Genomic DNA, 22,053 nt, shown 5'->3' with positions numbered 1-22,053 from the left:
AGCCCAGTGCTGATGGGGTGTCAGAAAACGATGCTATTTAGTTGTCACCCTCAGGGGAAGGGTGTGCAATCTGTAGCATAGACACACATTTTTGACAGGCTAAACCAGGGGCAGGCAACCTATGGCACATGTGCCGAAGGTGGCACGCGAGCTGATTTTCAGTGGCACTCATACTGCCGGGTCCTGGCCACCGGTCAAGGGGGCTCTGCATTTTAATTTAATTTTAAATGAAGCTTCTTAAACATTTTAAAAACCTTATTTACTTTACATACAACAATAGTTTAGTTATATATGATAGACTTATAGAAAGAGACCGTCTAAAAACGTTAAAATGTATTACTGGCACGCGAAACCTTAATTTAGAGTGAATAAATGAAGACTCGGCACACCACTTCTGAAAGGTTGCCGACCCCTGGGCTAAACTATGGTCAAAAGAATTTGGGTTGAACTATTAACTTGCAGACTCACATAAAGTTGAGCAGTAGCATGCAGAAGCAGGATAGGGCGTTGAAGCATGCAAAAAAAGATCCAAGGGAATCTCATATGTGTGCCGTCCCCATGTGATTAATTTCCAGGCAGACAGCAGTAAATTATTGGACTTTGTCCCACAAACTAGTTAGTGGGCTTGCACCTGCTCTTGTTGAATTCAATGGCAAAACTCCTACCAAGGTCACTGGGAAGAGGACGGGACCCAGTAAGAATATGTATATTGTTATATATGGGCCCCAAAATGCCTTTCATGACAGCCTGCTATATAAGCAAGTAAAATCTATAGTTTTAAGCAACTATGGTTCATAAACTGTACCTTACTTCTCTAATAGATACTCAAATTACCCCTAATCACAAGCCAAAAGTGGAAATAAAGCAGAAGAGGCAACTTTCCAATGACATGGGCGTGAGAAGTAATTCAAGAGAAATCTAAAACCAGCAGTCACCCTGAGAAGGGCTGGAAATCCACTTCACCTCGGTATAGGTGGGAGCGGTGGGACACCTCTTTCCCTTCGGCCAGAGCCATCTAGAAATGAAAGAAAGAGATGGCTGTGTTCATCATGATATATTTCTTTCACACAGAAGAGCATGCCCAAGCTCCTCATGAAACGATTTGTGAAGAACTACTCATTTTAAGTACCCGTATTATCCATTTTATGAGCAGTTTTGTGTAGTTTATTGGATGATTTATTTACCAAGTTAAGAAATATAAATGATGTACAGAATAGTTCCTATTAAGTAACTATTTAATGCCCAAATACCAAAAAGCATGAGGTTTTTCTGCCTTTTGGCTTTTTCCGCCTCTTGAGGACACATCTACAACTCTTATTAGCATTAATAAGAGTTATCAGTTCTACAAGGGCATTAAGTCTTACTGTGACTTTAAAACAAATGCCAATTGTAATAAAAACACTGAAGTTTTAGGTGTGATAAAATCTCAAAGCACCATTTGAGATTTGAGGTGTGATAAAATCTCAAAGCACCATTTCTCCACAAGAAAATTTCCATCCAAAAACTAGGCAAATTAAATTTGAGAAGGGTATACAATTCCCAGGCCCTCCCCCCACTTAAAAAAAAAAGTATCAAGTTTCATAGGACTTGATCCTGCAAACAATCTTTCAGTGTTTCCTGACTGAATAGGGTGTGAGATCAGGCCCTTAGACTTATAAATCTTAACTTATTAAGAGGATGTTGGTTTCTCCCATTTTTACCCAAAGAGATTTTACATATTTTCGTGTTTATAGAGTCTGTTCTCAACAACAGAAGAGGGACTTGCACAGGGAACATCTACACTATTTGTATACATGAGAACTCAACCATTAAATTTCTTCAAGCCACCACCAACAAAAATATTGAGAGATCTATTAGGCCCTATTCTGCCCTCCAACACCTTTACAATCCCAATGGGAGTTGTGTTTGTATGTCTGAAGTGAGAATTATGAGTTTTTAGGTTGCATGGTGTGTGCAGCCAATAGCTAATAGAAAAGGGGTAATGGTAATTAGCAGAGAAATTAGTAAACTCAGTCTACTAAGGAAAAGCAGATACATAGAGATGCAAATTGTTCCCAATTCTAAATATTTTTATCCCCGCACTACTCTGTATAGGTTTTTTCACTACATCCATCAGTAGGCCATCTGAAGGCCTGACTACTATCTTTCAAAATTAATAATATTTGGCAAAACAAAAACAAAAACAAAACAACATACCTCTGCTTTCATTCCTTGCTAGTTTACTGGGGTAACTTTTATTCATTGGAACATATGGCTCTGGAGGTGGCAGGTCAGATATCGGATGGAAGGAAAATCTGCTTTCCCACTCATCTGGGGAGAAAAACAGTTACAAGAAAATTTTAAAAGTAACAATTCTTAACAGAAGAGTTGTGTCGTATTGATATTATTACACATTCTGTATTGCAGTACCTCCTAGAAGCCCAAGTCATAGACCAGAACCCCACTGTGCTAGATGCTGTACAAATACAGAACAAAAAGATGGCCCAAATTAGCCTGAATTCACTTCATCATTCATTGATCATTTACATCATTGCACCTGCCTTGTCTTATTGTTTACAATGCTCCATTAAAAACAAACTAAGACAAATAATCCAAACAGGAGTCCACTGAAATCCGCAAGAGTCCTAATAGTGTGACTCAGAATGTTATATGAAGACTCTGTGTCTTCCACCCACCTTACCGTCTGTGCAGAAGAACTTAGCCTTCAGGGTTGAGATTCGCTGCCCAAGGGGATGGTGGCTTCAAGCCTTGGCATAGATAGGGCTGCCTAAGCTAAGTTATGGTAGTTTCCCTGGGCTGCCCTCCAGGCCCCACAGCACTGCCTTGAATCTCTGCAGTGCTGTGTGCTGGGGCCACCCGGGCATGGCCCCTGTGCTATGGCTTGTACGGGGTAGTCCTTGGAGGGCAGCCTTATGACTGTCTTTTCACAGTGCCCATGCTGGGGGGATCCTCCCATAGTCAGCTATGAAGCTTTCAGAGAGTCTCTTTACATTACTCCAGCCCTTGAATGCAACGTAAAGAGCTTGGAGTTGGTGGGAGGATCTCACTCTAGGCTGTTTCTCAATATTGCACCCACTTATGCATATAATAAATTTGGCCCTACATAGTCTATATTAAATTAATCTTATTGCCTACTACAGAAATGTGTAGTAGGATTCAGGGTGCTGAATTTGCATTATGGCTATTGAGACCTCATCGATGTACAAAGTATCCAAACAGCTAGAACCACTACAGCATCCAATAAAATTCAATGTTCAAAGAAAAAAGAAAAATTAGCAGCACTGTGAGAAAATGCATAATCAAGGAGAAATGTGCATCTTTTGTAAAAAGTGTGAAAATAAAGCTAAAGGTTTCAGTATTTCTTCAATCGCTAGAGACCCACATTTCCCTGTACAATAAAAGAGGGGTCGGATTCCAATGACATATTTGTAGTAAATCAAGATCCTGGAAAAAATAGCCTGTGCTCATATTACACTGCCTGTATCTGAATGCAGGTGCTCAAGGGGCAGAATAAGGGCACATAGGCAACTTTGTTTTTTGTCATTTCCAGCACTTTGCAACCGTAACACGCTTGTAATGTAGGTTTTTATATGATGTCATCCAGCTATGACCTGAGTGAACTTTACCAACAATTGACCACAGGATTGACTATTTTGGAGCCCAGATTTGCATTCCTGAGGCAAACAAGACTCACCTTGATTTCAATTAGAGTTCTGCTTGTGAAGGAACTATGTAGGTTCTGACCCCTAATGGTGATTTGCACAGAAAAAAGTGGTTGCATCCAGTTTTGCCTCTTATGCTGCATCGAGAAAACTCAGAAGGATTATTTTATAGTCTTTTTTTCTGCTTTCTTTTTATCTTAGAAATATCAGGAATGTCAAGTCTAGTCTTTCCTGATTTTGTTGGGAGATGCAAATGTATATTGCGAGCTCATGCCTTAATTGAAAGGAAAGGACTGATTCATCTTTAATGCACATATTCTTTATCCCCACAGTTTAGTAGCCAAAATGGAAAACCCGCAAAAGTTTTAAACAGTTTGACTAAAGATCCCTTTCCTTCACTACTGCTCAGCTTTTACTTTGTCTCCTGTGATGTCATAATCCCACTACTTCAGTCATCCAAAGGGTTTCACGGCAGAGACCACCTGAATTTTTAACATGGAAAAAAAAATCCTTCAGGCTTTCTTTATACAGCATAAAGAAGCAAAGAATGGCACACACGTTTCCTCTTTTTAGGTTACCTTTGAATGGTTATTTCTGAGGTCCAGTGCTTGCTGAAGTCCCACTGGCATGCTAGTATGTTCATGTCAGTAGTACTGTTAACTTTGCACTTCTGTTTTCCACATTAAAATATTTAGATAACTCCATATGGCAGGCCTTTTTAGACCCAAGTTACACTGGGGTCAGTCAGGAACAACTCCAGTGTAAAACTGGTGAGAGCTCAGAATCAGACTCTAAGCATCATTGAAGTATCTCATTTAACGTTTGTGGGGGGGGCAAATGCTGATAGCTTTACTTAGACAGACATATGTTGCGTATGTCTGAGAACGCAGCTCACCTTCACATGACGAGTCCGGGAAGCCATTTCTGATTGCTGATGGTGCAGGAGGTGGTGGTGGAGGAGCTCCGGAACCAGGTCTGTCAGGAGGAAGTGGAGGCCTTGGTCCACCTCTCTGGTTTTCTAATCCTGCCCTGGAAGGCAGCTGTGGAGTAGCAGGCAATGCCCGTGAAATGCTGCCATTTCTGTTTACAGGGGGAGGAGGCGGAAGGGGTCCTGAATCAAGACAGAGAATCAAATCAATAATCTATTGTGCCATAAAACCTACCGTTATTCTATCAGCTCTAAGCATTGTTGTCTTTTATCGCTCTGAAGGGTGTCAGATAGGACACTAGCTTTGATGGGCTCCAAAAGCAATGGGGAGGGTTGTCTGCCTCCTTCAGCCAGAGGGAGGGAACACAGTAATGCAGTGTTTGACATCTCTTTCCTGATCCACTCTCCCCTGGGTGTGGCTGATCTGTACAGAGTGCAGGTTCAAGGGGCATGTTTACACAGAAAGGAGGCTTAAATGTCATCTTTCCACTCCCCTTGCCTCATATAGCCTCTGTGCAGGGCTGGTCTCTTCGTTCCATGTTAATGCAGCCCTAAAGCTGCTCTAACTTATGCTGGCTGCAAATGGTCACAAAGGGCTGAAACTACAATGGAGCATCAGGGCAGCACAGAGGGTCCTGGCCATACCCCATTTCCTTCAGCCACACCCTCTTTTAAGGTAACGGGATGGGAAGTGGTGTAAGAGCTCTCTGAACCAAGAGAACATAAGAGCGGCCATACTGAGTCAGACCAATGGTCCATCTAGCCCAGGATCCTGCCTCCAACTGTGGCCAGTACCACAGCTTCAGGGAGAGTGTACAGAACAGGGCAATTTTGGAGTGAACCACTCCTGGCTTCCACTTCTGGCTTCTGACAGTCAGAGGTTTAGGGTCACCCTGATCATCTTGCTTAATAGCCATTGATGGACTTATCCTCCATAAATTTATCTAGTTCTTTTTCGAATCTAGTTATACGTTTGGCCATCACAACATCCCATGGCAATGAGTTTCACGGGTTAATTGTGCATTATGTGAAAAAGTACTTCCTCTTATTTCTGTTAAACCAATGGACTATTAATTTCAGTTGGGTGATGCCTGATATTTGTATTGTGGGAAAGGGTAAAACACACTTCTCTATTCACTTTTTTCCACACCATTCATGATTTTATAAACTTCTATCATATCTTCCCTTAGTCATTCCTTTTTTAAGCTGAACAGCCATAATCTTTTTAGTCTCTCCTCATATGGAAGCCGTTCCATACCCCTTATCATTTTTGTTGCTTTTCCCTGAATCTTTTCTAGTTCTACTATATCCTTTTTGAGATAGGGCAACCAGAACAAGACACTGTATTGAAGGTGTGAGCGCACCATGGATTTATATAGTAGAAAATATGATAGAAAAATATCATAATGCTATCTCCTTCCTAACAGTTCCTACCATTCTGTTAGCCTTTTTGACTGCTGAGCAGAAGTTTCCATAGAACAATCTATGGGCACTCCAAAATCTCTTTCTTGGGTGGGAACAGCTAATTTAGAATGCATCATTATATATGTATAGTTGAGATGATTTTTTCCAATGTGCATTACTTTGCACTTATCAATGTTGGGTTTCATCTGCCCCTTTGTTGCTCAGTCATCCAGTTTTGTGAGATCCCTTTGTAACTCTACACAGCCAGCTTTGGACTGAACTATCCTGAACAATTTTGTATTGTCAGCAAACTTTGGCACTTTACTCTTCACTCCCTTTCCCATACCACGCTGGGTGTTAGGACCAGATTCTGCCAGTGGCATAGTTTAAAGGAGAATTCAGCTCAATAATGGCAGTGTTACGCAGTGTGGGATCAGTTCTCTCTCTTACACAAATATTTGCTGCATGCCAGGCTCTGCTGTGGCTGCAGTACACGAATCTGTCTCTGAATTAGAAACAGACCTCACACACAGATTTTAACATTTCCAATGTCAGTATATTTGAACTACTGTAGCGGTAACATGCCTAAAGCCAGCATGAACGATATCGCACATAATGTGGGGCAATTAATCAACACAATTAAATTCTCCTAAGTCATTTTTTTATAACAAGTATTCCCTCGGCTCAAAGAAATCTAGTTACATCTATTAAAGATGTATTACAGAGACATTTATTAAAAATAAATCAGCAGATATTGTGCCACTATCCAAAAGCAAAAATGTGTCATAAGAAATCCTACGTACTTTGTGGTCTACATTTACATGCAACTACAGCTTGCAATCCTGGAATGGTGCTCCATTAGAGAGGGTTAATTCATTTTAGTAACTTTAAGACCGGGGTCAGCAACCTTTCAGAAGTGATGTGCCGAGTCTTCATTTATTCACTCTAATTTAAGGTTTCGCGTGCCAGTAATACATTTTAAAGTTTTTAGAAGGTCTCTTTCTATAAGTCTATAATATATAACTAAACTGTTGTTGTATGTAAAGTAAATAAGGTTTTTAAAATGTTTAAGAAGCTTCATTTAAAATTAAATTAAAATGCAGAGCCTCCCGAACCAGTGGCCAGGACCTGGCAGTGTGAGTGCCACTGAAAATCAGCTCACGTGCCGCCTTCGGCACCCGTGCCATAGGTTGCCTACCCCGCTTTAAGATAACAAGATAAATTATTCCAACTAAAAACAATGTAAATATTGGAAGGATATGGATTAAGAAGCAAACACAAGGTCTCCTTCTATTTACTATATCATCAAGAAGATTGTTATTAACAATAAGGGTATAATCTATGTTCTTGAACATTAGTAATAAAAGGCACAGGGCAAAGTATATTATGAAATATCATCATGGAAACAATATTCTTTCTGTTAGAAATCTGCATATGATAAGTGACAAAGTTGACTCAAATATAATGACACTTGTTATGATAACTACTGTTGTATACATTAAAATAACTTAAATACCACCGTAAGTGTACATGATGTTTAACACGCACAGAGCCTGTTTCTGCAAACCTTTACTTGTGAACATTGCCACTGACAAACTGTACTACTCCCGGGGGTAAAGATTACTCATCTGATTAGACCCACAGATAAAATAACTTTGTTGCACCAAAAAATATAATTATCAAACATACTGTTTGTCATTGCTATTAACTATGATAGTAATAATGAATGTGTAAATACTACAGAATAATTACTACTACTAAAAATGACTTGAGTGGAATGGTGCTTGTAATCAGCCCAACTGAAGAAAGGTAGTATTACATGAAGTGGCAACTACATGACCCATGTGCCTGCAAAAATAACTTGCAAATCAAACTCAGGTCATGGTAGTTAATTCGAGTCTGAATAGTGATTTTTAAAGATGTAACTGATTAAACCAGTCAGTCACACTTTTTCAGTGAAAGGAGGACTTCAATTTTTAAAACTGATTGCCATTTTGGTCTATAGCTTTAATTTATATGGCAAATAAACAGCAAAGTATGTCAATCGATTTAAAGCTACAGCTCATATTACATTCTAAAAAGCATGAAGGAAATTGGTGTTTGAAGTAAATTCAGCTACTTCACTGAAACCATGTGGATAACAATTAGTTTAGTCATTACAAGGGTAGTCTGGAGAGCTGAAAAAAGCACACTGCCATACCTGATCTGCTAGGTGGATCTCTTACTGGAGGAGGAGGCCGCTCATTTGGAGGGGGAGGAAGAGGGCCAGATCGACCTGCCCCAGGCAAGCTGGGAGGAGCAAGAGAACCTAGAGAGAGATTCCTTTGTGGAAGACGCGGCATGTCATCATTTCCACTGGAAATGGGTGGAACTGGAGGTAAGCCTGGTCTGCCTGGAGGCAGGGGTGGAGCCTGTGAGACAGCGGATGGCCGAGGTGTGGAAGGAACGGGAGGTTTACTGTTTTGAGGTGGTGGAGGTGGAAAGGAAGGTTCCCGGTTGACGGATGCCCTGTTTCCTGTTGGAGGTGGTGGTGGCGGCAGCTTGTCATCTGTTGACTTGCCAGGCGCAGGAGGAAGGGGAGGTCTGTTAGAGAAAGAAGGTGAGGAACTTGGAGTCGACTGGCGAATAGATCCTCCGAATCCTGTATTTCTGTTTCCTGGGAAAGATGGAGGGATAGGCCCTGCATTGGTTTGCCTGTTTACTCCTGGCACAGGAGGGGACACTCTGTTGTGTAAACCTGATGGAACAGGTCTCGGAGTATTTGGCACTGGAGGAGGTCCTGTATCTGGTTTGGAACCAAAATCAGGTCTCGGAGGTGGCATTCGGTTTCTCTGTGGTTCGGGAGCGGTACTTCTTTGCCCCAAAGAAGGCCCTGGAAATCTCCCTACGGCACCTGGAGGTGAAAAAGGCTTGGCAGATGTTGTTCTTCCTCCTGGTGGTAGCATGGGAGGTCTGTTTCCTCCAGAATCTGGAAACAGAGAAGTAAATACTACTCATATCAGGGTAAAGGGCTGGGCAATAGCCAAGAGAAGGTAAAACACACTGTGAGAATGGGCCACATTTTCAAGTCTTTACTTGAATGCACTGGGAGTTTTGCACTGGCTGTAAGGACTGACTGAAGTCTTCAGGATTTGTCCCCATAAGACTACTCAATAGGTACTTTAAATGCATTTGTAGCAACAGCTTCTAAGTAGCCATTATGTTCTATCACAGCAGGATGGCATACAAACGATACTGGCTCTCATCCTTTCCAAACTACACCGCTACCTCGATATAATGCCACCCGATATAATATGAATTTGGATATAATGTGGTAAAGCAGCGCTCCTGGGGGGGAGGGGGGACACTCCGATGGATCAAAGCAAGTTTAGTATAACACGGTTTCACCTATAACGTGGTAAGATTTTTTGGCTCCCAAGGACAGCGTTATGTCGAGGTAGAGGTGTATTGTACCCCTTTCAGGAGTCTGATTTGTCTTGCGTACCCCTAAGTTGCACCTCACTTAAAAAACTATTTGTTTACAAAATCAGACAAAAATACAAAAAAGTGTCACAGCACACTATTACTGAAAAATGGCTTACTTTCTCATATTTTACCATATAATTATAAAATAAATCAACTGGAATATAAATATTATACTATATACTGAAATGTAAGTACATAGAGCAGTATAAACAAGACATTATCTGTATTAAATTTTAGTTAGTATTGACTTCACTAGTGCTTTTTATGTAGCCTGTTGTAAAACTAGGCAAAATCTAGATTAGTTGATGTACCCCCCTGGAAGACCTCTGCGTACCCCCACGGGTACACATACCCTTGGTTGAGAACCACTGGACTAGAGCGATTAAGGACCATTGCTAATAATGATATAATATGATTTATTTTCAGGCTTCCCTGATGCAAACATGAGCAGCATGGAGGGAAGAAACTCCCCTTGGAAAAAACTGTGAAGAACAATGATTTAGGGTTTTCAACATGTGAGCAGAAGCGTCTTAACTTTCAATCAATATTTGATCACTAGAATTCAGCAAAAGGAAGAGGACTTGAAAGTAATCCAGAAAAAAACCTCTCCCATTTCTCCCCTCTTCCAATATCCATTTTTTATAGATTTGCTTGTGTTTCTCTGGAGGAGGCAGTTTTGCAATTGAAGAAACACTGGTCTATTATGCTGGGAACCTTTGGATTAAGAAGAGTTCCCAGCACAGACTAACATAGATAAAACCATCTCTGGAAGTCTGTTTTGTGTCAACATGTGCTGAAAGATTAAGTTAGATCTGTAATGAGCATAGGCCATTAATAGCATCCTAAGTACACATTTAGATGGAGCCATTACATCCTCCCATGTCAATAATCACTAGGGCCCAACCTTCCTTGACAAGTGGCAAATCCCCAATTTTATAAGTCTTGCCCGCCACAGAATCTGCTTTGTTCCATGGGGTAGCTCCTTTGAAAACCTGTGAAATGCAAAAAAGTGTGTATGCCCAGCTAATGCATGCCGCTGATGATAGCTTGCATAGCAGCCAGATGGGATGTTTGCCACATACCTTAACAGGTAAATTATGCCCCCTTGGGGTTGAAATGGGCTCTCCAGTTTAAGAGGAGGCCAGTTTCCCTTGAGCTTAAGGGAGTTCTAGCTTGGGATCCTCTTGATGCTACACTTTGAGGGTGCGCACACACAAAGCAATGGACTGGATCTGGCCCTTATTACTGTACACTACAGGTGAGGTCTCAATCCCTGAGATCTTTATCTCTCAGTAATACCTTCAGGAATGGGGGGGGGGAAAGAATGAAGGAATTAACTTCTCTCCCCCAAATATCCCTATATAACATAGCACTAAGAATGAAACACACAAAGCCAAATTCAAGTCTGAAACTGCATTTCTTTTTAACTCCCTTCCTTGTACCTAGTTACTCAAGGGATGACTGTACCTGCTATAGAGATTGAAATACTGAGGCACAAGACTGAATGCTGGTTTTCTTCAGAGTTTAAAGTTAACCCCTTAATGATATTTTAGTTGTATTTTGTTTATATATGTTTGGAAGCATTCCATGAGCCAAAGAACTCTTGCATTATTTTATTACTCTTGTATGAATGTTTTTGTAAATTTATCATTTAGAAAGCTTTTAATATCTTGACTGAATTCACAGATCTGGGAAATCCTCCTTACCTGTATCTCGATTTGCTGCAGATCTGAGCTTTGGCATTCCTGACTGAAACAGGCCTCCTAAGCCAGGTGGTCCTCCTCCGCCATAGCCGCCGCCGCCACCACCACCACCTCCTCCTCCTCCTCCTCCGCCACTTCCGCCGCCACCACCACCAGATCCTTTGGGTTCTGTTGAAACAAAAATCAGGAATTTTAAAACATAGCCAGTATTTTTCATGTCCTCTCCTTCTTCTTGTCGCTGTATTGGACTACAGGATTATGAAGCAGGCACAGAGCAGAAGTTGGGACTAGAATAGGTTGGGGCAATGATAATTCCATGTGGTATTCAGCCACACTTTCATGCTGGGCTTCCATTTTTTCCCCATGCTGTTGGTCCCTAATCCTTCTCCACCTTCCCCAGATTTATAGGCTTGGTTATAGATGGAAGAGCTGTCCTTCTGGTGGTGGTCTGACCAATTTGGAGGCTTGGAATGTGCACAAATCTCAGTCACCAGTGGGGTTGCTGCCACAAATACACATTGAACAAAGCCCCCCAAGAGATCAAGGAGTTGTTTTTAAGATAGTTTTGGGAGGGCCTAGGAATGGATTTTAGCTTGTTTTTCCAATCAGTAGAAATGGTCATAATAGAAAAATGCTTCTTTCTACTCTGACCATGACAAATATCGACACGGTAACTGAAATGGCATGTGAAAGTATTTTCCTGGTTCTAAAGGCCAGGGACTACTTTAGAGCAGCACGGTGCAATGAGCAGGGCACAGGATGGGGAATCAGGAGACCTAGGTTCTATTCCCTGCTCTGTCACAGATACCATGTGAACCTGAGCAAGACATTTCTCTGCACCTCAGTTTCCACATTTTTAAAAAAAGGGGAGAATGGAAATTTCCATCCTTTGTAAAGGGTTTTCAGGTCTGTGGATGAGCCGCACTATTCAGTAATCTCTCCCTTAAAGAGAAAAGATGTATTTATGGGGAAGTGCTCAATTGCACCCTTCCCCTTTGTTAGGCTCACTGGGCCAAATTCAGCTGACTTGCTTAGGGTGTAAACCTCTGGAGAGTTCCTGCTATGAGACTTTAGTCTTTCATGGTTTCCTAACTCATGCAAACAAGAAAATAGACCCCATCATCTTTAATGTTACTATTCAATCTACCTTTAATTCCCATTGATTGCCTTGCCATGATAGCTCCAATTCAGCAGAGTAGTGAAACACGTGCCTAGCTTTCAGTGGGAATATCTACATGCCTCAAATTAGGCACCTCGCTGAATGCAGCCCTAAATCTTACTTTGCTTGTTTTTTTCTGGTTCACTTCTAAGAATCTCATTCCTTTCAGTGCTTTGGTGTTCTTCAGTCATCTTCCCATTAAAATCCAGGGTTAAAACATGTTGGGCTACCAGGCTGTATTTCTCTACACCCCCACTGTGGAAGTCTGGTTTGAGTGCCTGTCATTGTGCTTCCCATCAGCTAATCTGGCTATGAATGCCTACTGTCACCAAACAGCAGCCCCATGACCTACTAAAGGGATGGGCTTTTATTTTCTTGATCCTCTTTCCTGTTTCTCTCCTACCTTCCCAGAGTTCTTAGGAATGGTGCTTTTCCAGTCTCCTCTGCATCTGCCAAGTGGAGTTCTGATGCACTGTAGCAGCTCAACTGGATGGAGAGCCTCCTCCAGTACAGGTAGACTGTCATGCAACTAAGTTGCTACAGAACACTATCTGGCAGGTTGAGCCACACACCATTTCTTCCCCCCAGACTGGAAAGAAGTAATTCGAAGAAACTTTTATTGGACCAACTTCTGTTGGTGAGAGAGAGAAGCTTTCAAGCTACACAGAGCTTTTCTTCAGATCTGGGACAGATACTCAGAGCATCACACCTAAACACAAGCTGGAACAGACACTAACACATATTGTTAGCACATATTCATTCAAGGTGAAGTTGCCTGTTAGCATCTCTGCATGCATAGAAAATAAATGTCTAGCTAGGTAACTCTAGAGGAGTCACCCCAGCATGGTGCGACTGCACACATCCGAGTGACACCTCCCAGGTGTAGCAGAGGTTCAGAGCTTTGGCTAAGATTTTGCTTAGATATACTGGGGTCAATTCATAAATAAGGACTCAACCCAGGCACTATCTCAGCACTGCACATACTTTTGTCTTGTTGTGCAGAGACTTTTAGTACATTGCAGAAAAACTGTAATGGGATTTAAAGAGTGTTTCCATGCACTTGATCAAAAGTAGAACATTACTAAATAATTCAGGAGATATTTTAAAAATAACTTGTACATAAATACGTAATTGTTTCATATTAAATGTTATCAGACTGATTAGATTTTCAAGCATTGTAACAGGAAGATCAGAGATTCAGGGAACAGTATATGCTTTTACCAGATATTTTTCTGGATCTTTTCTTTCATTTTGTGTTTCCATCCATATAAGATGGACACCTAGTCAGAGCCAAAGGGCCAGTGGTACCTGTGGAATGCAGGTTGCTTCTACCACTCATCCTGGGTGTATACTAGCAGCTCTCATCCTCCTGTCCTGACATCAAGATGCAGTTCCTTTTGTAATTATTAAAACAGCTGACCATTTCATATCAGTGGTGGATGCATATATTTTTATATACTCCTTTGAAATTAAGAATATTTTTCTATAGCCGTCTAAAGAAGTACTTAAAAAAAATCACTGCAGTCTGCCTTTAAAATAAGCATGTACTGCAAAACTCAAAAGCAATACACTTTTTTCCCTATTCCCCACCATTACATTTAGTTGTGCCAATTACATTTTGCTATAGACTTACCAGAGTTAGCACACAAATTACTATACACATTTTATAAACAGTAATGGAGATCTCAAGTGATATAAAACATGCATTAATATAGCAAATTATTGGACCATTTAATAATTTTTTTGCCTGACCATCCTGCATCTCTTCACCTGCTGATTATAAAAACATATTAACTCACCATTCATTAACTACATTAAAATAAACAGAATTGTACTTACTGTCTAGAACAGGGGCACTTCTATCATTAGTAACAGCCTTTTTTAGCCTTTTTCCTTTGCTAATATCAGATAAGAGAGCATTTCGCCCCGCTTGTTCAGACCTGTTTAAGGAAGGCTTTTCGGTATTTGCCTGCAAAATGAAACAACAAATAAAGATATGAAAGAAAACTGCAGCATCATGCTTAAGTAAGGGGTGTAATGAATACCTCCATTTTTAACATAAAAAAAGTTTCGTGTCACAGTCTCCCTCTTGCAAATGTATCACTAAAAGCAGTTAGCCTTGCAAACAAAGATTCTGGTCCCCAAAAATCTACTTCTGTTTCAATACTCAGGATCCATTGTCACTCTAAGGGTATGGCTACACTTGAGAGTTGCAGCGCTGGTGGAGGCTTTCCAGCGCTGCAATTAGTAACTGTCCACACCTGCAGGGCACATCCAGCGCTGCAACTCCCTGGCTGCAACGCTGGCTGTACACCTGGGTCTGCTTGGGGTATAACGAGTGCAGCGCTGGTGATGCAGCGCTGCTCGTCAAGTGTGGCCACACACCAGCGCTGTTATTAGCCTCCAGGGTATTAGGAGATATCCCAGAATGCTTTTAACTAAATTACTCTCTTTGTTTTGTTATGCTGCCTCTCTTTGTTTTGTTGTGAACTCGGGGCTCCGGGAGCTGCTTATCTAAAAAACAAACACAGCTCCCGTTTGCTGTGATCGATCTGTAACTGTGAACAATCAATTGAGATAACCCACTACCTTGCTGTGAATGAGGCAGGCAGGGGGATGAGTGTTTGCTTGAGGATAGAAACAGCGGGGGCAGGGGGGAGAAAGGGAGTCCGTTGGAGCAACTGCTTATCTGGTCTGCAGGCTGTTTGCAGTTAAGAGTAAGGGGTCGGGAAAATTTTCTGATTTTGCAAGGCAGGGAGCTGATACACAGTGTCGGCTCCAAAAATCCACTCTCTCTCTCTCCCCCGCTCCCTGTCACACTCCACCCCACCCCCCTCTTTTGAAAAGCACGTTGCTGCCACTTGAACGCTGGGATAGCTGCCCATAATGCATCACTCCCAACAGCGCTGCAAATGCTGCAAATGTGGCCACACTGCAGTGCTGGTAGCTGTGAGTGTGGCCACACACCAGCGCTTTCCCTACACAGCTGTACGACCAGCGCTGTAACTCCCAGCGCTGCAACTCTCAAATGTAGCCATACCCTAATTTGAAACAGTTCTCTCTTCCACCCAGCATTCAGAGTCCATATCTGATACATGTGAAGCCAAGATGGATGTGTCTTTTTTAGAAATCTCAATTAAAAAATATAATTGAAAAGATGGAACTGAAAAAAAAAAAGGTTGCTATTTTGGAGGATGAACGAGTGCAAACAGTGATGATTTGCACAGAAAGATTGAAGTTGTTGGGGTGGGGGGCGAGGGAGGATTCACAGCAAAGTACATAATATCCAAACACTGGATGCCTTGGAAGGAAACCAAGCATTTGGCTACTGTTTTCTCTTCATTAAATTTATCTGGAAAATGTTGATCCTCCACTTCAAATATCACAGGCCTTTCTGATTTCCAGTCAAGGTTTTAAGATGCCCAATCTCAGTTGCTTCTGCTTTGTCTTTTCAGAGTGTAATTTTTGCATTACCTCCGCATTCAGAAAGGGTAACGACAAGTTTAGAAAAAGAGAGGAAATGTTTTGTATTGTTATACAAAATACGAATTCTAATCTTTCCAGACGCTTCTAAAGCCTCTCATGACTGAAGAAAACATGTTACTCATTCAGATTGAATTTGTTGCATTACATTTCTCCCCTTCTTTCCTTGCAAAACTGCAGCTGAGAAAAGATCCCAAAACCTAATTTGTTTTGAGATCATTTAATGACCACTGAAAGGGTTTCCTGATTTGCCAGCTCAGTAATATGGATGTTTCCCAGAAAGTGGGGACAGAGACCATGCAGAACATTCCTGAACCCTTGTGTGGCATAGCTTTCAGTGGCAGCATAAAGGGAAAGTGGGGCAGGGATGGATCAAAGCCACTGGTTCATCCAATAGGAAGATCCATTAGCCTAATGGTTCTCAACCTTCTCCACAGGATGGCCTCATGTTACAATGGAGAAAAAGTTTCACAAACCCCCTCCCATGTAATGTAGCTCTAATGACAGAGAAGGTGGTCACAACCTCCTGAAAAATGGCCATGACCCCCAGACTGAGAAACCATACATTAGACTAACCCACCTGTATGGAGGGAGCAAAGGGATGCAGAGCAGGTGAGGACAGTAGTGCAGTCAGTCAGTGGGAAGGAGTAGCAGCACTGCTTGTATTCCTGCAAGGAGTACATTCTCCAACCACGGCGGTATCCCTTACCCAAGTCCCAAATACATGATTGTGCACAAAGGTACAGAATTTGCCCCTTTAAATATGACCCACATGGTACATTGTAACAACAAATATTTTACATTTATATTTCATGTGACTACTTCTAAGTTGAAACTTACCACTGCAAGAGTTGGGGGAGGCGGAGGAGCTGGAGGGGGAGGGACAGGCATGGTCTACAGTGGAACTTTTCCCGATATTGCTATGAAATCTGTCAACAACAATAAGATACAGTAAAGTAATAAATCTATAAATGTTGTATTCACACGTTATCCTGACTGCTGAACCATATGCTTAGCTAACAGATTTAGCAGATACATTTTCTGAGGGTATGTCTTCGCTACCACTCGAATCAGTGGGCAGTGATTGATCCAGCGGGGATCGATTTATCGCGTTAATCGATCCCCAAGTGCTCTCCCATCAACTCCTGTACTCCAGTTTGGTGAGAGGCGCCAGCAGAGTCAACGGGGGAGTGGCAGCAGTTGACTCACCGTAGTGAAGAGATCGCGGTAAGTAGATCTAAGTATGTCGACTTGAGCTACGTTATTCACATAGTTGAAGTTGCATAACTTAGATCGATCCCTGCCCTCCCCAAGTGTAGACCAGGCCTGAGCATAAATCAGTGTTAGGAGAATATTTTGTATTTTAAACTTTGACAAGAAACAGCCACAAGTATTAGCAGTAGTGACATACATAAACTGGGGGTCCACACAAAATTTCAGTGGCTTGCATCTATGATAATTCCAGGTGAGATCAGGTAAAGATGTCTTGTTACCAGGCAATACCACCACAATCTACATGCAATGTGTGAGGATTCAGTTGTGCACCTCCTGTTGATGGGCCTTATTCTGCACAACTTGCTCTGGTGGCAGGCACCTGAGAATGTTCAATAATAAATAATGCTCAGGCAAAATTCCCATTGAACCCCACGAGATTTTCTCCTGAGCAAGGACTGCAGGATAAGTCTCAGTGATTGTCACATAGCTAAATCTCCAAGCATCACTTTGAAAAAACACCCTTGGTGATTAGAACTTTTAAATTGGTACTTTAAAAAGGATGCAGTCCCCTAAGAGCGATTTAAACTTGTGTGTGGTGATGGGGGGGGGGGGGGGACAGGAAGTATGTTACTTCCTTTCTCTTTGGGAGCACCCCTTACTCCCTGTGGTGTGCCTGGCTAGCTACTCTGGCAGGCCAGTAGTATGCCCAGCCACGGCTCCTCTCACTGCCCACCTGCTTCCTCACCAAGGGAGTATCAGGCAAGCAGCCCACTCTCTCCCCCACTCAACTGGAGCCGCAGTCTGGGCTGGCCTTACTTCCGCACATGGCCGGGTAAGGGGCAGTCTAGCCCAAAGCGTTTGGGGATCTGCAAGGATGAACAGCAGTATATAAATGCAAATTATTATTGTAGCAGAAACCCAGGCCTCACAGTACAATGTACTATAAAAAGAAAAATCTCAGCTTGGTATAGGAACAGACTGAGGGGGTGTGGAAGGGAGAAGGATTTCCTACCAAATACTGTGACAGCAAGTTATCAGCGACAGGCACAAATGCCACTTTCATGAATAAACACTGGGGGGGTGGGGTGGGAATTGCACAAAATTGCCCAACTGAGAGAGAATAGACTACTCCTCTGCAGCCTGCCCTAGGCTATGTCTACACTTACGGTGGCGTGCGGAGTATAGACATTACATGTGTAGCTACATGCTGCAGTGAAGGCTCCAGCAGTTTCCTCCCTCCTGCCAGAGCCTTTCACTGCAGCGATGAAAGGCTCTAGCAGCAGGCAGGCAGCGGGCATTGTAATGGTGGGTGGCACAGCTTGGGTGTGTAGAGAGCCTGTGCAGGGTACATACCCTGAGGGCTCTGGTATGCAGGGCCCTCTACTCTATTCACCTTAGCTAAGCCTTGCCATCGACACGGATATTTGTACCCGTGGATGTGCAATGTCTGTATTCGACACACCACCATAAGTGTAGCTATACCCCTCGTGTTTCGGCTGCTGAGGAGGCTCCATTGGCAAGCAGCGCTATGTGCAATCACGGTGCTTGCACATCCCTAGCGCTGGCTGTAGCAACAACAACAACAACAACAGATATAAGCAGAACTAGTTCTAGGTAAAGTTAATGTTTCTAACTTCATTCTAAACCTCATATTCAGCTACTTTTTAAAAATCTCTCTCTAACAAGCTCCTTTTGGATTAAATGCTTCTAAAACTTCATCGCAGCCCAAAGATCTCCTAACAAAAACAAACGAAAAACCCCAAAACAGTTTGCCCTAAGTCAGCCATGTTGTTTTTGAGTTTGTTGGGGAAAAAAAAAAACCCACTACAGATTTCCCATCATCCCCTGATCTGAAATCTCATGCTTGGATAATTCAAAGAGATGAAAGTAAAATGTTCAACCTTGGGTTTTTTGTAGCTCTCATTAAGGCTAAAGTATAGGTCAGACTTGAAAAAAAATGGTTGTGTGCAAGTCCAATGTTTACCGATGGCATTTTGGAACACGAGCTCTAGAACTTTTCTATTTGTTTTTTCACAGCTGCATTCAGAAGTATTAGCTTAGAGGTATTCTTAAGATCAATAATTCTCCAACTATGGTTGAAAGTCCCACAAACTGCCAGCAAGTCCTCTGGTGCAGAGGGTGGAATGGGAAGATGAAGGGAATTGGTAATGCAAAGCAAGTGCTGCCTCTATAATCAGCTGCTCCCTTCTGGAGAAGCCTAGCAATTGAGTATTACTGCCTCCACAAGGAGCCAATCCAGCAGCTTTATTGGGTAGAGAAGCTCAGGAGTAGTTGACACAAAGTGTTTGAGGGGTGGCCAGACAAGGAGGGAGAAGCAGGATGGGTCAGCAAGCTGACTGCTGCTGAATGAAGGAAAGATCAAATTCCTGGGCCACAAGCCGCAGCAGCAGGAAGGAAGAGATCATCACAGATGGCAGCATTATACACTTGCCTGCCTCATTGCCATAGGTAAGTGGAGGTAACAAGCACACATTTAAAAGGAAGTGGTTTCTGGAATAGGAAGCTAGTTTGTTATTTAAGATGCCTCCTTTTCCCATAGGTTTTTCTTTTGCCAGTTCAAATAAACAGGCGTTAGTAAAAGGTGCCACTATCAGTCACTCAAATCATACCTATGCAGAATAGGTAAAAAAGTAATGGGAGTGGGAATAAAAGTTATCCTCCAGGTGTCCATGCTGACAGTAATATTATCCACAGTAGTTATTCAGAGGAATACACAAATCTTATTTTTTCCACACTTATTTTTGAAGTCTCAAAACAAGATTTGCATCAAACAAATTCTACTTCAGATCTACTTCATGCTAGATAGAATACACTGATTAAAATCTGATTAATGCTAGAAAAGGGAAGTTCAATTATCTGAGCTGTTAGTAACCATCTGGATTCGAGTCACCACTTTGCACTTCTGTTATATCACAGAAATGACAAGAAGGTTTAGGTCTGTTAGAAAAAAAATCTTGCTTAGAAATAGAGATTTATATCTTAAGATGCTGGCATGTTTCAAAGAGGAAAAAAAACTTATTTTCCTAGTTATTTGTAAAGTCATAAATAGCATTGCAAATACACTTAAAACAAAATCCATGCTACATAGAGGAGAGGAGAGAAGGAATTTACATAGGCTGCAGTTTAAGAAAGCACTTCAGAATGTGCTGAACTTTAAATATGTGCTTTAGTTCCATCCAGGTGCTTAAGTGCTTTCCTGAATTGGGACCTCAATGCCTAAAGTCTTCAATAGGGGAAGAAAGTAGGAGAACACACCACCAGCTTGAAATCTAACTAACTGGGGGAGAAAATGGAGTTCAAAATGGTTTCAGGCACTACTTCTGCCTTGGAGTGTCTCTGCCAATGTTTGTAGGTTTATAGTCTCCTTTAAAAAAAGTTTTTCTCCTGTTGCTCTGAGAGACACCAATGCAAATGAAAGGAGAAGCTGACTAACTTATTGAGTCTACACACAGCGCTGTCAAATACACAAAACCAAACTGATAGAAATTCTCTTTGATCTTTGTAATGGTAGAAGTTACCTCTAATATTAGTAGGTGAAATATTTTCAGACAGAAATAGGTGTTAATTGACAGTATTCCAGTAAATTCTGAACATTTCTTTTCAGAGTTTTGCATATTTCCAACTCTTATGTTCATCAAATAAAAACGTGAACAAAATATTATCCATTCCCAATCTTCTTATACTAAAATTCAGATTTGAAATATTAACAGAAGAGCTAATTAAGACATATGCAGCTTTGTTCTTCAACTTCCTGTTTAAAAACAAAAAAGTCAACAGGAAAATTAGTTCTTACAGCAAACCACCACCATCCTGTTTCTTAATACAGTCTTTTCATAGCTGCAGTTGCCTGCACAATTACTATGCCATCATACTGGCGGGGGGACGGGGCAGGGGGAGTGGTGGGAGGGAAATAGTCATGCTTTTCACTTATAATAAAATCTTAACTCCTTCAGCTGAGTGAAATGGGAAATAATTTGTTTTCTTTATTTAAATGCTATGGCAAAAAGCTAACAAAGGCAGTTTGCTTAAGTTATTGCAAATTAATGACACCATTGCAAACGCCCAGAAAAAAGCATCTTTAGCGGAAGGAGAAAAACATCTGGTCTGAAATGTACAGTTCATATATAAAAATGCATGCATGTAGGCAGCTCAAAGATAAATCAGTGAGTAATTGGACTAATCTATTCATGTTTCATGTTGAAGACTGATTTACCAGTTACTTATTTCAACTATCAAGTTTTGCATAACTATACTATTTTAGTTACCCTTCCTTTTTAATGGGTCATTTTAGACCAGCAGAAATTGGCTCCTTAAGAAGTTCAGTGGGGTGGAAGTGAACTAAGGCTGCAGATAGGCCTGGAAGTTTAACAAACCGGACAGTCTCTACGCAAAAGAATAAATGGACACAAATCTGACATCAGGAATCATAACATTCAAAAACCAGTGGGAGAACACTTCAACCTCTCTAACCACTCAGTGACAGACTTGAAGGTGGCAATTTTGCAACAAAAAAACGTCAAAAACAGACTCCAAAGAGAAACTGCTGAACTTGAATTAATATGCAAATTAGATACAATTAACTCTGGCCTAAACAGAGACTGGGAATGGTTGGGTCATTACACTAATTGAATCTATTTCCCTATGTTAAGTTCTCCTCACACCTTCTATGGGCCATCTTAATTATCACTTCAAAAAGTTTTTTTTCCTCCTGCTGATGATAGCTCATCTCAACTGATTAGACTTTTCCTGTTATGCATACTTCCACCTTTTCATGTTCTCTGTATGTATAAATATCCCCTGTCTGTGTGTTCCATTCTATGCATCCGAAGAAGTGAGCTGTAGCTCACGAAAGCTCATGCTGAAATAAATTTGTTAGTCTTTAAGCTTTTATTGAACTAACTTTGGACCAGCTTTTATTGGACCAATGTATAGGTCCAGCGGAGCTAGCGAACAGGACCTGCATATGGGGGGAGTTTTGTGAGGGAGCTTTCCAGATGTGACCACGTGTCCCTT

General features: G+C 41.6%; 1 protein-coding gene across 6 annotated transcripts in view; it reads right to left on the bottom strand.

Annotated features, from left to right (window-relative positions):
* Positions 1-323: 323 nt before the first annotated feature.
* The window catches only part of WIPF1 (WAS/WASL interacting protein family member 1), a 75,114-nt gene continuing 53,384 nt past the window's right edge, over positions 324-22,053 (bottom strand). For 5 of the 6 annotated variants that reach the window (XM_039495433.1, XM_039495434.1, XM_039495435.1 and 2 more), the window contains 7 exons: positions 16,645-16,733; positions 14,161-14,290; positions 11,166-11,330; positions 8,195-8,962; positions 4,558-4,773; positions 2,197-2,310; positions 324-1,015 (listed from right to left, as the gene is read on the bottom strand). In XM_039495433.1, coding sequence (XP_039351367.1) covers positions 960-1,015; positions 2,197-2,310; positions 4,558-4,773; positions 8,195-8,962; positions 11,166-11,330; positions 14,161-14,290; positions 16,645-16,695 — 1,500 coding nt within the window. In that variant the 5' untranslated portion in view covers positions 16,696-16,733 and the 3' untranslated portion in view covers positions 324-959. Of the gene's footprint in view, positions 1,016-2,196; positions 2,311-4,557; positions 4,774-8,194; positions 8,963-11,165; positions 11,331-14,160; positions 14,291-16,644; positions 16,734-20,558; positions 20,582-22,053 lie in introns of those variants that run through there. The other variant, XM_039495438.1, reaches the window with a different exon arrangement.

This window comes from Mauremys reevesii, linkage group 11 (assembly GCF_016161935.1).
Source record: "Mauremys reevesii isolate NIE-2019 linkage group 11, ASM1616193v1, whole genome shotgun sequence".
Lineage (NCBI taxonomy): Eukaryota > Metazoa > Chordata > Testudines > Geoemydidae > Mauremys > Mauremys reevesii.
Note: the sequence above shows the minus strand (reverse complement) of the source record. Positions and strands in the feature narration are given on the sequence as shown.